General features: G+C 37.9%; 1 protein-coding gene across 2 annotated transcripts in view; it reads left to right on the top strand.

The window, feature by feature from the left end:
* The window catches only part of UBQLN1 (ubiquilin 1), a 52953-nt gene that overhangs the window by 22986 nt on the left and 12245 nt on the right, over window positions 1-17722 (top strand). For both annotated transcript variants that reach the window (XM_068973534.1, XM_068973533.1), the window contains exons 2-6: window positions 7484-7635; window positions 9034-9149; window positions 13908-14170; window positions 14755-14913; window positions 15084-15318. In XM_068973534.1, coding sequence (XP_068829635.1) covers window positions 7484-7635; window positions 9034-9149; window positions 13908-14170; window positions 14755-14913; window positions 15084-15318 — 925 coding nt within the window. The remainder of the gene's footprint in view (window positions 1-7483; window positions 7636-9033; window positions 9150-13907; window positions 14171-14754; window positions 14914-15083; window positions 15319-17722) is intronic.

Below are 17722 nucleotides of genomic sequence, written 5' to 3'. Positions count from 1 at the left end.
TTTTCAAATGTTGAAATTTTAGGGTAAACCTCACTTGGTCATTAAGAGTTATTCTTGTTCTATATTGCTGGATTTAACTTGGTAGTATATTATGAAGCATTTCTGTCTGTGTTCATGAGGGATATTGGTCTGTGGTTTTTCTTTTCTAGTTTTGGTATCGGTAATATTGCCCTCATGAAATTAATTGAAATTGTTTCCTTTTCTATTTTCAGAAGAGAGTGTATGAGTTCTAGTAGCTTGAATCTTTGAAGATACCGGTCCATCCAAGTTGTCAAACACCTTGCATGCAGAGTTTTTCTTGAGCTTTTCTGGTGGCTCAGTCATAAAGAATCTGCCTGCCTGTGCAGGAGAGTTGAGTTCCATCCTTGGATCGGGAAGATCCCTTGGAGAAGGAAATGGTTCATGGGATCGTAAAAGAGTTGGACACAATTTAGCAGCTAAACAACAATAAGGAATAAGGAGTTTTCCTTGTTACCCTTTTAATTGTGGGGTCTGTAGTCATTTCCTTTTCTTGTTCCTGATATTGCTAATTTATATCTTCTGGCTTTTTTTTGGCCTTTGTGTCTAGATTCTAATCAATTTTACTGATATTTTGAGAGATGTTTTTCTTATTTTTCTGTTTTTGAATTCTGCTATTTTTGGGGGGGGGGTTCATTTGTTGTTGTTCTGTTTTCTAAAGGTTGAAACTTGAGGTTGCTGATTTGTGACCTTTCTTAAATTTATGTCTTTAACGCTGTAAATTTTTCTAGGTCTTGCTGTAGCTGCATCTTACAAATTTTGACATTGTAGCTTCATTTTTGTTCAGTTGAAAATATTTTTTTAATTGTTCTTCAAGACTTTCTTTTTGACCCATGACTTATTTGGAAGTGTTTTGTTTAATGTGGAAATGTTTCAGGTATCTCTCTGTTACCAATTTCTACTGTTATTCCATTAGTGTTGAAGAATATACTTACATGGTTTCAAATTTACAATTATTAACATTTCCAAGGTTTGTTTTAAGACCCAGTTTATGATTTTATCTTGGTTGAGTGTCCCATGTTTACTTAAGGGTTTCATTTTCATCTATAGGTTCCTCTCTGCTTTTTCCTGTTAGCAAGTTATTTGTTAAGAACACCTTTTTTGTTGTTGATTTTAGTGACTGTTTCCTTTTAATGTCACTTAATATGTTCATTAATTGCCTGCAAATTTGGGGGAAATTTATTAGACCTAGAGCACTGTCCATCAGAACCATCTGATCACCTGGGAAGCTTGTTAAACCATAGATTAAAAAAAAAAAAAAACGCATAGCTTGCTGGGCCTCATCCCCAGAGTTTCTGATTTGATTGGGTCCTGAGAATTTGCATTTCTATCAAATTAACCTGGTAATGGTGAAAGTTGCTCATCTGGGGGACAGCACTTTGAGAAGTATAGCTCTAGAACAGTTTCTCAATCTCGTTATTGTTGACATTTGGGGTTTTAAAATCCTCTGTTGTTGAGGCTGAGCTGTGTGTTGTAGGTTATTTAGCATCTTCTGTCTCTACCCACTAGTGGTCCTTAACCCATGTTGTGACAACCAAAAATGTCCTCAAATATTGCCAGATGCTCCCCAGGGCAGATAGAGGCCTCCACTCACTTTGGGAACCACCGCCTTGGATAACAATCTAGTGAAAACCCTTAAGTCCTTATCTCTAAGTTCTTTTGTTTTAGCCTAGTTAGATTTTCCTTGGAGACATTGTATATTATTATCTTCATGCTTGGATGTTTAAAGTCCAGACACCAGTATTCCCTTTGATAGCTGTCAGGGGAATGGGGAAAGGCTAAGCATCTAGTATGTCTCTGTTGACTTAATCTTCTTGTTTTAGTGTTGTACTCCTGTTCTCGGTGTGTCTAGTATGTTCTTTAGTCTAGAGACCCTGTTCTCCTTCCAGAGGAAAAAAAATCCTTCCTTCTTTTTGTTGGGTTTGGGGAGGAACGATTACTTGCTTAGCATGCAGTGAAGATGTGACTGCTTTGTCTTTCAAATCCCTTATTTTAGTCCTTCAGCATCTGTCACCTTATACCCTGTTCTCAGCCCCTGGTGGTACCATATTGAGTCTTCTAGGAATTCTGTAGATTGTGGGGATAGATTATGGGGATTGTATTAGCTTGGTTTTCTGTATTGCCAGTTGAGGATTCAGTTCTCCTGGGTCCATTGGATGTTTAGGATCAAAACTTTGTTCTAGTCAAAACCAAGAGGTCTCAATTTCTTCTATTTTATGAGTTTGTGCCTTGAAATGTTTCTTCCTCCAGATCGTATTCTGATTAAGAGACATATCTAGAATATATAAAGAATTTTTATAGCTCAGTAATAGGAAGGCAGATAACCCAATTAAAAAATGGGCAAAGGATGTGAATAAAGTTCTCCAAAGATATAAATATACGCACATGAAAAGATGCTCAATGTCATTAGTTATCAGGGGAATGCAAATAAAAACTACAGCACATCTACTAGGGTGGCTATTAAAAACAAATTAGGTAATAAATATTGGTGACAGTGTGGAGAGATTAGAACCTTATACACTGCTGGTAGGATTGTACAATAGTAATAGCCATTCAATACTTAGGATAACAGTCTGATGGTTTCTCAAGTGATGAAGAATTAACAGTAATTTAATTCTGCATCTGAGTGTATACCCAAGAGAAATGCAATTATATGTCCACAGAAAAACTTGTACATAAACGCTTGTTGTTGTTCAGTCACTACGACATGTCTGACTCAGGACCCCATGGACTGTAGCCTGCCAGCCTTCTCTGTCCATGAGATTTCCCGGGCAAGAATATTGGAGTGGATTGCTGTTTTCTTTCTCCAGGGGATCTTCCCCACTCAGTTTATAGCAACATTATTCATAATAGCCCAAAGGTGGAAACAGCCCAAGCGCCCATCAATTGATGGATAAACAAAATGTTGTATATTCATACAATAGAATGTTTAGCCATAAAAAGGGATGAAGTATTGATACATACCACAACATGAATGCACCCTTCAAACGTGTTAAGTGAAATCGCCAAGTGCTAACCACTGGACCTCCAGGGAACTCCCCAATTAATGGTTTCTTATGGTTTGGAGTGATGAGGGGAAAGGGAGGTCATAACTAAAAGGTATTGGTTTCTTTTTGAGAACATGAAAATTTCAAAGTTGACCATGGTGATGGTTGAATGAAATATGTGAATATACTAAAAAGCCATTGTACACCAGAAATGGGTTACTGAAGTGACTTAGCACAAAGTATAGTTAATCTGAGTTCAGTCACCCAGTTGTGTCTGACTCTTTGCGACCCCATGAACCACAGCATGCCAGGCCTCCCTGTCCATCACCAACTCCTGGAGTCCCCCCAAACCCATGTCCATTGAGTTGGTGATGCCATCCAACCATCTCATCCTCTGTTGTCCCCTTCTCCTCCTGTCTTCAGTCTTTCCCAGCATTAAGGTCTTTTCAGATGAGTCAGCTCTTCGCATGAAGTGGCCAAAGTATTGCAGTTTCAGCTTCAACATCAGTCCTTCCTTTAGGATGGACTGATCTCCTTTAGGATGGACTGGTTGGATCTCCTTGCAGTCCAAGGGACTCTCAAGAGTCTTCTCCAACACCACAGTTCAAAAGCATCAATTCCTCTGCACTCAGCTTTCTTTATAGTCCAGCTCTCACATCCATATATAACTACTGGAAAAACCATAGCCTTGACTAGATGGACCTTTGTTGGCAAAGTAACGTCTCTGCTTTTTAATATGCTGTCTAGATTGGTCATAACTTTCCTTCCAAGGAGTAAGTGTCTTTTAATTTCATGGCTGCAGTCACCATCTGCAGTGATTTTGGAGCCCAGAAAAATAAAATCAATCACTGTTTCCCCATTTGTTTGCCATGAAGTGATGTGACTGGATGCCATGAATTTAGTTTTCTGAATGTTGAGCTTTACGCCAACTTTTTCACTCTCCTCTTTCACTTTCATCAGGAGGCTCTTTAGTTCTTCTTTACTTTCTGCCATAAGGGTGGTGTCATCTGCATATCTGAGGTTATTGACATTTCTCTCAGCAATCTTGATTCCAGCTTGTGCTTCCTCTAGCCCAGCATTTCTCATGATGTTCTCTGCGTGTAAGTTAAATAATCAGGGTGACAATATACAGCCTTGACGTACTCCTTTTCCTATTTGGAACCAGTCTGTTGTTCCATGTCCAGTTCTAACTGTTGCTTCCTGACCTGCATACAGGTTTCTCAAGAGACAGGTCAGGTGGTCTGGTATTCCCATCTCCTTCAGAATTTTCCACAGTTTATTGTGATCCACACAGTCAAAGGCTTTGGCATAGTCAGTAAAACAGAAATAGATGTTTTTCTGGAACTCTCTTGCTTTTCCGATGATCAGTGGATGTTGGCAGTTTGATCTCTGGTTCCTCTACTTTTTCTAAAACCAGCCTGAAGATCTAGAAGTTCATAGTTCTTGTATAGCTGAAGCCTGGCTTGGAGAATTTTAAGCATCACTTTACTAGCGTGTGAGATGAGTGCAGTTGTGCAGTAGTTTGAGCATTCTTTGGCATTGCCTTTCTTTGGGATTGGAATGAAACTGACCTTTTCCAGACCTGTGGCCCACTGCTGAGTTTTCCAAATTTGCTGGCATATTGAGTGCAGCACTTTGACAGCATCATCTTTCAGGATTTGAAATAACTGGAATTCCATCACCTCCACTAGCTTTGTTCGTAGTGATGCTTTCTAAGGCCCACTTGACTTCACATTCCAGGGTGTCTGGCTCTAGGTGAGTGATCACACCATTGTGATTATCTAGGTCGTGAAGATCTTTTTTGTACAGTTCTTCTGTATATTCTTGCCACCTCTTTTTTAATATCTTCTACGTCCTTTAGGTCCCTACCATTTCTGTCCTTTATTGAGCCCATCTTTGCATGAAATGTTCCCTTGGTATCTCTGATTTTCTTGAAGAGATCTCTAGTCTTTCCCATTCTATTGTTTTTCTCTATTTCTTTGCATTGATTGCTGAGGAAGGCTTTCTTATCTCTCCTTGCTATTCTTTGGAACTCTGCATTCAAATGGGTATATCTTTCCTTTTCTCTTTTGCTTTAATCTGAGTAGGTTGGTTCTTAAAGTCAGACCTAGATTTCAAGCTTGAAAAAGAAAAGTGAAAGTGAAGTTGCTCAGTCGTATCTGACTCTTTCCGACCCCATGGACTGTAGCCTGCTAGGCTCCTCCATCCATGGGATTCTCCAGGAAAGAATACTGGAGTGGGTTGCCCATTCCTTCTCCAGGGGATCTTTGCAACACAGGGATCGAACCTGGGTCTCTGCACTGTAGGCAGACTCTTTAGCATCTGAGCCACCAGGGGCTCCCATTTTCAAGCTTAACTTGACAGTTGATTAGCTGTCACTGTGAGAGGAGCATATTGAACCCCCCTCTGTTTCTGTATCTGAAATAGGATTAAAAGGCATCTTCAGTTACTGAGGTTTAAAGAGCTGGCCTTGTAGTAGCTACTGTTTATTAAACCACCTTAGATACCTGATGCTTGACTTTTACATACAGTCTCTTTCGGTTCTTGTAAAACTATGTGCTGTGCATATTACCTTATTATTATTTCTAACAGCTGCCAAAGAGAGAAATGAAATGCTTAATAGTATGAGACTGGTTAATTCATGATTGGACTTAATCTTTTTATATAGAATATTGTGCTACTGGTGCTTTAGGAAAGATTTTCCTATTTTAAAATTGCTTATCTTATATAAAAGGGTTATATATCGTACATTTTCAAAGGAAGGATAGTTCAGATGGTACAGGTCTGAAATATTTACTGCAGTATAATTTCACATTATATTTATGATTTTTAAATAAAAGTTACGTTGAGTGTTACAACTTAGTTATGGAAAATTTCATTTATACACAAAGGTAGAATGTGATGAATTTTGGTTCAACTCTCTTTGACAGTGATTGACATAAGATCTATCTTGCTTTATGTTTGTATTCCTCTACATCTCCCCTCCTACTCCTGAAAGAAAATGTTAGATATTATTTAATGTCTTTCCACTTATTGTGACAACCCGAAATACCCCTTTTATTTCCAAAACATGGCCTTGATGATAATGTTATTGTCTATTGAGACCCATTTCTGTAGGGCATTGTAGTATGATGGGATTCTTTTAATTTCTTTACCCATCCTGAGATTTTCTGACTTCAACAGTGGAGTAAAACCTAAGTGTATAGGTGATTTTGGTGAAAGTGTGAGAAACTTACCTAGCATAGAATAAATAAACTTTTCTTATTTTGGTTTGGCCAGAAAGTTTGTTCTGGCTTTTCTGCAGGATATTATGGAAAAACTCAAATGAACTCAAAAGTCCAATAGTATGACACACTCTTCTGTTGTATGTTTCTGCATTTTATTCCCCTCCCTGGGAAGCCTTTCTTGAGGTTTTCTTGGCTTCTTCCTAATTACGTTTTATGAAAACTTTCTCTAACTAGCCTTTGTGTTTCCTCCGTACTTTGTGGTTTACTTGACTGCTCGCCTTTCGGGAGGAATTTTTACTTTCTGTTTCTGCATCATGTGTGTGTTCTTGTGTTCAGTTGCTCAGTTGTGTCTGACTCTTTGTGACCCTGTTGATTGTAGCCTGCCAGGCTCCTCTGTCGATGAGATTTCCCAGCAAGAATACTGGAGTGGGTTGCCATTTCCTTCTCCAGGGATCTTTGCGGACCAAGACTCGAACACACATCTCCTGCATTGGCAGGTGTGCTTTTTACCACTGAGCTATAGGGCAAGCCTGTATCTGCATGATACTGCTTGTTAATAGATGTTGAATGAAAGAGGTGGGGAATAAAGTCAGTATAAGTGAGTGAGTGAAGTCGCTCAGTAGTGTCCGACTCTTTGCGACCCCATGGACTGTAGCCTGTCAGGCTCCTCCGTCCATGGGATTTTCCAGGCAAGAGTGCTGGAGTGGATTGCCATTTCCTTCTGCAGGGGAATCTTCCTGACCCAGGAATCGAACCCAGGTCTCCCACATGGCAGGCAGACGCTTTACCGTCTGAGCCACCAGGGAAGACTCCAAAGTCAGTATAATAGGCCAATAATCAGGCCAATAATAAGAGGTTGGCTTTCTCAATATTGAAGTAGAAAGGAGCAGAATTTGAGATGGAAATCTGAGGAAAGGAATATTGTAAACTTGGTAAGAGCTATGTGTAGCTTGAACTACATTTATTACCATTGATGTAAAATTGAATAAGGCTATGACAAAGAAGTGGATTTAGGCCTTGAATATAGGATATCTGCATCTGTAATAAAACGTTTGCATTAGAGATGAGTGAAATGGTAATACTCATTTCCCACTAAGATCAAGATACGGACACAGAAAGGATATGTCTTCATATTGTTTGAGTTATTGTAGTATCTGTAATTGGGGGCTTTTTGAAGTGCTTCTTCTAGAAACTAGACTAGATGATGCTATGTAAACATCTGTAATACATATTTATTTTATTCTTACTTAGTTCAAGGAAGAAATCTCTAAACGTTTCAAATCACATACCGACCAACTTGTGTTGATATTTGCTGGAAAAATTTTAAAAGATCAAGATACTTTGAGTCAGCATGGAATTCACGATGGACTTACTGTTCACCTTGTCATCAAAACACAAAACAGGTAAGTTTTTAGGAACATTTTAGCTGTAAACCATGAATAAATGTTTATAATTCCCTTTTAAAAATAACTAGTCTTGCCGTTAAATGATTGCTGTCATTAATGTGTAAATAGATTAAAATTCATTGATTTGCTGCTGTTGATAACCAGATGTTTTTTAAAAAGCCAGTATGATTCAGTAATGCTAATACTGAAACATTTGATATTTTAACTTGTTCATCATCATCATTATATTACTTGAATTATAGAATAAGCAAATTAATGTTTTGAGCTGTGTTTTTTGGTCTCAGATTTTTGGACAAAGAGAAGTGTGACTCATCTTCTTTGCAAACCACAAATTAGTAACCATATTTCATTAAATCTAAGGCACTATTCAGTTCTTAAGAGATACTTTTATTTGTGTACCAATAAGAAAAAATATCACCCATTAAATTGGTATATTTTCTTTTCATTTAGAATTATTTTCTACTTAGTGAAAGAGCTCCTAGAGCTTCCTTAGACTTACTTGGATATGATATTTTATCATCATTCAGATTAAGTGAGATTCAGAACTCTTAACTGGTGTCAGACGGAAAGGGTTTCTAATAAACTCTCCTTATTTTTTTGCTTGATACTAAGTAATAATGAGTTATTATTTGTATTGATTTTGCAGCCTTCTTTGGTCAAGTCTCTTTTTTTACTTTCAACATTTTTAGTTCTGAGTAAAACTGCTCCCTGGTCCTTAAGAACTTAGGAGATAGATTAAAAATTGCTTTTATAATCAGGCTTTGTGATTGTGATCAGTCATTAATTCTTTTCTGTGAGGTGATCTATCTCCCTCTCTTACACAATCAATCAATATGATTGAAATGTTTATGACGTTTTTTATGTTGATGAATTTTTTATGAAATATTTACAAGTGTACTTGAGGTGGAGAGGCAATGGCAACCCACTCCAGTACTCTTGCCTGGCAAATCCCATGGACGGAGGAGCCTGGTGGGCTGCAGTCCATAGGGTCGCTAAGAGTCGGATACAACTGAGTGACCTCACTTTTACTTTTCACTTTCATGCATTGGAGAAGGAAATGGCAACCCACTCCAGTGTTCCTGCCTGGAGAATCCCAGGGACGAGGAGCCTGGTGGGCTGCCGTCTATGGGTTCACACAGAGTCGGACACGACTGAAGTGATTTAGCAGCAGCAGCCGCAGTACTTGAGGGGCAATTGAAGTAAAGTTTGGATTTCATGGGATTTTACTATATTTGTTTATATTCATGTTCCTTGTGCTTAATTATCTCAGCATATATACTTTATGATAATTTGAGTTGGTTTAAAATCTTTATTTGTACCTATTGGAATTTCAGAGCTCCTTTTGAAAATAATTTGCTCAAATGTTTATATTATGGTGTAAATTATTTTTCATAGGCCTCAGGATCATTCAGCTCAACAAACAAATGCCAGTGGAACCAGTGCCACCACATCATCAGCTCCTAGTAGTAACTCCACATCTGGTTCTGCCACTAGCAACCCTTTTGGTTTAGGTAAGTATTTTTAGTCATTTTGCATAGGGATAAAAATAAGCAAATTTCCTTTTTCCCAGGATAGTTTTAAGTAAGATGACAGTTAAACATTAAGTCACTTTAGCAATGACAAAAACTTGTCTAGGTTATTTCTATAATTGTAGTTATTAAGGGGATATTTGAAGATACAGATGTGCTTGCTTAGGTTACATTAATATATAATAAGTGATCAGTAAGTGGCACATTTCTTTTTAATAATGAGAGAGATATACTGTATGTGTACCTGATTTGACCACCGCATAATTGACTCTGAAAAAGATTAGCTAGTTGTTGATCATAAGCTAACCCCTTGAATACAGTTTTCTCCTTTGTAAAATGAAAGGATCAGATTGCATTAGTGATTTTCTAACTGTTCTAAACTCACACAGAAAGGCCTGATGCAAGCCCAGTGATTAAGGATCTTCTGCATCAGCCAAAACTACTTTTCTTATATTAGTTTTCACACTGAGGTTCTTAGGAAGGTTTAGTTGGGGAATGGAGTGATCTGAAGCTAACAGAAGTTGAACTAGATAGATAAATGGCTTAGTGCTTCTTTTAGTTCCTAAGTTGTATGACAAGTATAATACCTTGAAATGACATTTTATCTCATTATTGACTGGGGGAACTTTGGCAGAAACTAACACCTGTGACCAGCAGTTTTTATTTTGGGTAGCCAAAAATTAGTTCTGTTATTTTACTAATACTTTGCAGTTTATTGCATTGAGTAGTTACACCTGACACACCTGTGAAGTCTTTTCTAGCACCGTGAGTTTTATTTTCACTTTCTGTATCAGAATCAGTCACTAAAGTTTTCTTTTTGTTGGTCTAATATTCACATCTTCCGAATCAGAACTGTATTCTAAAGAACTGTCATCATCTGAGACGGTAGCATGTATATCACTTGGACATTCAGAGAAAGTATCTGCGTAAAATTCAGCTATTAATTCTTCACTCAGAATTTCACAATGCGTCGTTAAAAATTTTACGATAATAAATGTGAGTTTATAATATACACAAGGTTGGAATAAAAACCTGACAGAGCAAAGTGTGAATAATGACATCATAAGTTGTGTAATGAATCCTTATACAGTTTTCATGTATCGAGGCTCATATTTTCTTTCACTTCCAGAAAAAGTTTTTTAATAATTTATTGATACCAGTTATGTTGGAAACAACATTTAGGGCATGGCATTGATTCACATTCTCTCTCTCTTTTTTTAATGTTTGATTTAAACACATCTTGGGCTAAATTTGAGTTTTAGATGGAAAATTGATTAACAGGAACAATCTAGAAAGATTAGGATGAAATTATTTAGTGTATTATTGAGGTAAGTCTCTTCCCTCAATTTTTTTTTTTTAATATTATTTATTTGACTGTGCTGGGTCTTAGATGTGGCATGTTAACTGGTAGTTGGGACATGTGGGATCTAGTTCCCTGACCAGTGAGTGAACCTGGGGCCCCTGCATTGGAAGCATGGAGTTTTAACCACTGGACCACTAGGGAAGTCCCTCTTCTCTCATTTTATAGGGAAGGAAATTAAAACCTACAGAAGCTTTTAGTTAATTTGTCCCTTTGCTGCTTATTTCATTCCCATCCCCTCCTATCTTAGTTACTTTTCTGCATCAGTTATTCAGTTTACCCTGTCTATTTGGCTTTTTTTTATCTGTGTGTTTTCCTTAAGGTCTGTCCCATGTTTAAACGAAGAAGGCAATGGCACCCCACTCCAGTACTCTTGCCTGGAAAATCCCATGGATGGAGGAGCCTGGTAGGCTGCCGTCCATGGGGTCGCTAAGAGTCAGACACGACTGAGCGACTTCACTTTCACTTTTCACTTTCATGCATTGGAGAAGGAAATGGCAACCCACTCCAGTGTTCTTGGCTGGAGAATCCCAGAGAGGGGAGAGTCTGGTGGCCTGCCGTCTATGGGGTTGCACAGAATCGGACATAATTGAAGTGACTTAGCAGCAGCAGCAGTAGCAGCAGCATCTGCAGCATGTTTAAAAGCAACAGAATCCCACTACCACCTTTCTTTTTCTTTCTCAGCTATTTTTGGAAAAGATGTATTCTGTTTTCTGTCTGTATTTCTCTTTCACTTAAGTTTGCTGTGCTCTATTTCTTGCCCCCATCAGTTCCCTTGATAAAGTCACCATTGACCTCTTAGCTTGCCAAATTTAATGGACACTTTTTTAGATTTTTAGATCCTTAGATTAAAAGTGTTTTAAAATCTAAATTGCTGTCTTCTAATGCTTATCAGTCTTTCCTTGAAATTTTTTTTCTTTAATTCTTGATATGCTTTTTCCCTGGTTAATTTTCTGACCAGTTTTTTCCTCTCTCATTTGTGGGTTTCTTCTTCCTATTCCTTTAATTAGTATTGTTCTGCCAAGTTCTGCCTTCTCTTTTTCTGTTCTTTTATTGTTTTCCCCAGTAACAACATCCTAACTGTAAATTGTTGACTCTCGAATCTTTACCTAAACCCACATCAATTCTGAACTCCATGCCTTGTATTCAGCTCTATGATATTACCTGATGTTACTCTTAAAGTACTTAGAGTACTTAAAGAGTACTTAGCCTGTATGTTCCTTCTTAGAAAGCAAAGAAGAACAAAACAAATAAATAAATTCATCATTTTGTCTCAGACTACAACTTCTCTCTAGCCAAGTCTCTTGGTCCATAAAATCTTTCCTCTCCCACCCCATGTAATGATTCTGTTCTGTTGCTACTTCCTTGATGTAGCTCCTCAACTTTTAAAAATGTTTATTACTCTGTCATTTCCACACTGTTATTACAGATATCTTAAGTGACTATCTTGCATTTGAAATATATCAAGATTTTGTGATGTAGCCTCTCCATTTTCATTTAACATTCTGTACAAGTTACACTAGGATAGGCTGTCCTGTGGTAATGTGTCTGCTTAGTTGCTCAGTCATATCCGACTCTTTGTGACCCCATGGACTGTAGGCTACCAGGCTCCTTTGTCCATGGGAATTCTCCAGGCAAGAATATACTGGAGTGGGTTGCCTTTTCTTCATGACTTTTTTTTTTTTACTGAAGTATAGTTGATTTTACAATCTGCTGTACCACAAAGTGACTCAGTTACACACATATATACATTTCAAGAAAATCCTTTTGCATTATGATTTTCCACAAGATGTTCAATATAGTTTCCTCTGTTGTACATTAGGACCTTGTTTATCCATTCTAAATGTAGCAGTTTGCTCATGCTTCGTGTGTTTCACTGGTCAGTGAGGCCTCCATCTACATAGTCCTCAGGGACTCAAACTAATGGAATTCTACTATCTTGTAGCTGCACCATTTGGAATATGGCAGAAGATAGAGCTAAAGTGTTTTAAGCTGAGCCTTATGTTCTAAACTTGGGCCAGAAGTGACACATACGATTTCTTACAGTCTTCTGGCCTTAACTAGTCACATGGCAGTCTGTCCAACTGCCAGAAGGAAAGGCGACTGCGCAGGGGATGTTTGGTGAGCACTGTTGTCTGCTCTTTTGGTCATACTGAATTTTTTGTGGTTTAAGAATGCATCAGTTCTCACATTGATATCTGTGCTTTTATAGATAATGTCTGTTGTGCCTAGTATTAAATCATCCTCCCAGCTCTCCCTACTTCTTGCCAACTTACTCATTTTCCAAATTCATTAAATGGCGTTTTGTGGAAAAGTAGCCATTTTGCTTTTAATATATTATCTATTAATATATTAAGGTACTGTTAATATATTATCATGATATTCTGTGACAGTCTCTGTTGAAATACTTATTCTGCATTTATTTTGTCTTTCCTACCAGATTGAGTTCTGAGGGTATGCTTGTCTTTCTTGTTGCCTTATTCCCAACATATAGCACAGTACTCAGTAAGTGAGAAATGAATGCATTTGGTTGGTTATATACAAAGTTTTATAATAAACAATCACCCTCCTGAATCTGTTAGGTTTCCACAACCCCTTATCAGGTTTGATGATTTACTCAGATGACTCACTGAACTCAGGAAAACACTGCATGTAATATTTACCAGTTTTTTATAAAGGATAGACCTCAGAAATAGATAAGTGAAAGAGGGAGAGAAGCGTAGGGCAAGGTATGGGTGTGGGGGGAGAGTACAGAGCTTCTTTGCCCTCTCTGGGCATGTCACCCTCATACAATGTAAATTTGTTCACCAACTCAGAAGTTTGTGAATCTCTTTGCACAAGAGTTTCACAGAATTCCATCTCTAGATCCTAGTCTAGCCCTGGAAGTTGGTGAATGGGCTGAATGTTCCAACTCTCAAAAAAATCACATGATCTGTCTGGCAACCACCACATTCTGAGGCTATCTGGGGGCCCCATCCTAAGTAATATCATTAACATAAATGAGGTATGATCTAGAGGGATTTGTTACAGATAACAAAAGACATTCCCTTCTGTCAGGAAATTCTAAGGGTTTTAAGCTTTGTGCCTGGAACCAGGTGCAACAAACAACCAAATGTTTTTGTATTATACTGTGCATAGGAAATATATGTTTATTTGGTTTTATTATTTAAATATCATAGTGAACACGTTTATTACTAGTCTCAATTATAGAAATTAAACGTACTTACAAAAGTAATAGGAAATCTAATTTTGCTTTAAGCTGAATGGTTTTCTGTTAATAGGCTATTGGTTCAGTTAATATTTTTGCTTCATCTTCATATTTTAGCACAGTCATATTAATGATAAAATTTCATTTGTGTTTTTCCCCTTTATTCTCTTAGGTGGACTTGGAGGACTTGCAGGTCTGAGTAGCTTGGGTTTGAATACTACCAACTTCTCTGAACTACAGAGCCAGATGCAGCGGCAACTTATGTCCAATCCTGAAATGATGGTCCAGATCATGGAGAATCCCTTTGTCCAGAGCATGCTTTCAAATCCTGACCTGATGAGGCAGTTGATTATGGCCAATCCACAAATGCAACAGTTGATACAGAGAAATCCAGAAATTAGCCATATGCTGAATAATCCAGATATTATGAGACAAGTATGTGAATAGTTTCATTTAGTTAAGAAATTATATACTTATTTTTTCTAGTTTTCTGTATTTAAAGAGCTTGCCAAATACATAAGCTAAAAAAAATAAACCCTAATCCTTGTTCAGGAAAACACAACTGAACTTTGAATTTTGAGCTGTATTTTAAAGATTTTTTTTTATAAATAGTTGTTTTGCAGATCTAAGGAACAAAGAGTCCAGTTCAAGAGATGGACATTCCTGCAGAGCACAGTGTTTCTCTCTTCATGTTTTCTGAATGTTAGCTTGGTTTTTGAGGTGCTTTTCAGCAGGAACTATTCACAATCATTTTCTTTTTTTAAAAAAAAATTTTAATTTTTTTAACACCAAAAACATTTTGTTTTGGAGTATAGTTAATTTACAATGCTGTGATGGTTTTAGGTGAACAGCAAAAGGACTCAGCCATGCATATACGTATATCCATTCTCCTCAATTCACAGTAATTTTCTAATTTAAGTATTGAAGATTGCTAATTCAGAGAATTAGAAAACTTAGAAAATTAGCTCTGACAGTTAATCTCAGCATCTTTTACCTCCCTCTGGAAATCTTTTTCTTAGACATTGGAACTTGCTAGAAATCCAGCAATGATGCAGGAAATGATGAGAAACCAGGACCGAGCCTTGAGCAACCTGGAAAGCATCCCAGGGGGATACAATGCTTTGCGGCGCATGTACACAGATATTCAGGAACCCATGCTGAGTGCTGCACAAGAACAGGTAATGCCACTGCTCTGTGCTTCAGGGCAAGGCTCCTGTTTTAACACAAATACATCTATGATTGAGTGTTGTTTTTGTATACAAAAATGCAGTTTTCATTAACAGAGATTTCTATATCTGTTATTTAAGACAAAAACTTGTTCTTTATGATTTTTTGTCTTTTATTACAGTTTGGTGGTAATCCATTTGCTTCATTAGTGAGCAATACATCGTCAGGTGAAGGTAGTCAGCCTTCCCGTACAGAAAATAGAGATCCATTACCCAATCCTTGGGCTCCCCAGGCTGCTCAGAGTTCATCAGGTTCCAGTGGCACCAGCAGCACAGTGGGGGGCACTAGTGGCAGTGCTGCCAGTGGTACTGCGGGGCCGAGTTCTGCTGCGCCAAGCTCGGGGCCTGGAGTAGGAGGTATGCTTGCAACAACTGATGCCTCTTCTATCCTTATCCTGTATGCTTTTGTGTGTGTTCGAGGAACAACTTTTATGAACTACCTTTTCATGTTGTAAGATGCTTTTTTTTTTTTTTCTTAAGGATGCTTTAAATACGTAATGATGAGTATTAACTTGTGTGCATTGTAGTTCAAGAGGTTACCAAAGATTTCCAGAGGCAGTTTTGTGGTTTTGTCTTCTCATAAGATGGCTTGGGAGAAGTGGATTGTCTTCTCCTTTCAACAGCTTAGGGAAAGTGAACTGTAGGGGCAGCACAGTTAGCTGCTACTCGGTCAGTGGGCACATTTTCCTTGGCTTTAGTCCAGTTTTGTGTTCTTTTATAGGACTCAGTGGGTATCCAGTCCTGACACCAGGGCTAAACTTAGTAGCATCAGAGCACCTGCTGGCTTTGTTTTAAAAGTTAGCTTTCTAAGTCTTAACCTCAGACCTGTGATTCAGAATCTGCCACAGTGGAGTTTAAGATGTGTGTGTGTAACAATGCTAGAGATTCTGAAGTGTAAACAGGTTAGGAATTTACTTTCAGTCATTTTTTTGTAGACTAGGTTCAATAAGTGGCTATCCTTTTCAGTTATTCAGATATTTACATGCTAAGCATTAAGTCCAAAATTAGTAGCTAGAATGATTATTTTAGTCTTAATACTTAGCATTTAAATGAGAAGAAATGAAAGCATGAGGCCACTTCCCTCAGATGAAAGTGATTGGGTATATTTTAAAAGATAACTGTGTTTTGGCAGTGAAACTGGAAAGATAAGATGCTGTATAAGGAATTTTAAAAAATTCTTTACTGAAAGTCAATAATCAGAATGGTCCCAGAAGTATATATTCTTTAATAGAATACAGTGAGTATAAATAATGACGTTTTTTGATAAAATATAAAGTGAAAGTGAAAGTTGCACAGTCGTGTCTCACTGTTTGTGATCCCATCAACTGTAACTTGCTTGACTCTTCTGTTCATGGAATTCTCCAGGCAGGAGTACTGGAGTGGGTTGCCATTTCCTCCTCCAGGGGATCTTCCTGATCCAAGGATCAAACCTGGGTCCCCTGCATTGTAGACAGATTCTTTACCAACTGAGCCACTAGGTAGCCCTACCTACAAATTTTTACAAAACTACCTACAAAGTAGTTTTATAAAAATTTAAATAATGCCATTTTTTAAAATTGAGGTATTATTGACATAAAACATTATATTAGCTTCAGGTGTCAGGCGTAAAGTGAAATGATACAGTATTTGTATTGCAAAATGACTACTGTGGTAAGTCTTAGTTCACTCGCTCAGTTGTGTCCGACTCTTTGTGACCCCCATGGACTGCAGCACACCAGGCTTCCCTGTCCATCACCAGTTCCTAAAGCCTGCTCAAACTCATGTCCATCCAGTCGGTGATGCCATCCAGCCATCTCATCCTCTGTTGTCCCCTTCTTCTGCCTTCAGTCTTTCCCAGCATCAGGGTCTTTTCCAGTGAGTCAGTTCTACACATCAGGTGGCCAAAGTATTGGAGTTTCAGGTTCGGCATCAGTTCTTCCAATGAATATTCAGGACTGACTTCCTTTAGGATTGACTGGATGGATCTCCTTGCAGTCCAAGGCACTCAAGAGTCTTCTCCAACACCACAGTTCAAAAGCATCAGTTCTTTGGCACTCAGCTTTTTTTATAGTCCAGGTCTCACATCCTTACATGACTGCTGGAAAAACCATAGCTTTGACTAGATGGATCTTTGTTGGCAAAGTAATGTCTCTGCTTTTTAACATGCTGTCTAGGTTGGTCATAGCTTTTCTTCCAAGGAGCAAGTGTCTTTTAATTTCATGGCTGCAGTCACCATCTGCAGTGATTTTGGAGCCCTCCTAAATAAAGTCTGTGACTGTTTCCATTGTTTCCCCATCTATTTGCCATGAAGTGTTGAGAACAGATGCCATGATCTTCATTTTCTGAATGTTGAGTTTTAAGCCAACTTTTTCACTCTCCTCTTTCATTTTCATCAAGAGGTTCTGTAGTTCTTCTTTGCTTTCTGTCATAAGGGTGGTATCATCTGTGTGTCTGAGGTTATTGATATTCCTCCCAGCAATCTTGATTCCAGCTTGTGCTTCATCCAGCCTGGCATTTTGCATAACATACTCTGCATATAAGTTAAATAAGCAGGGTGACAGTATACAGCCTTAATGTACTCCTGTGTCCAGTTCTAACTGTTGCTTCTTGACCTGCATACAGGTCATGTCTAAATATCCAAAGTTAAGTCTAAAAATCCAAATAAACCATGTTTAAAACAAGGAAAATACTATCCTATTCTGATTTTATCAAATGCTTATTTGATTTTTACTGATAAACTTTTGAGAGAGATGCTTCCTTCACATTTTAGAGGTCTAAGAGC

The sequence above is a fragment of the Capricornis sumatraensis genome, chromosome 6 (assembly GCF_032405125.1).
Source record: "Capricornis sumatraensis isolate serow.1 chromosome 6, serow.2, whole genome shotgun sequence".
Classification (NCBI taxonomy): Eukaryota; Metazoa; Chordata; class Mammalia; order Artiodactyla; family Bovidae; genus Capricornis; species Capricornis sumatraensis.
This window is presented reverse-complemented; position numbering and strand designations above follow the sequence as displayed.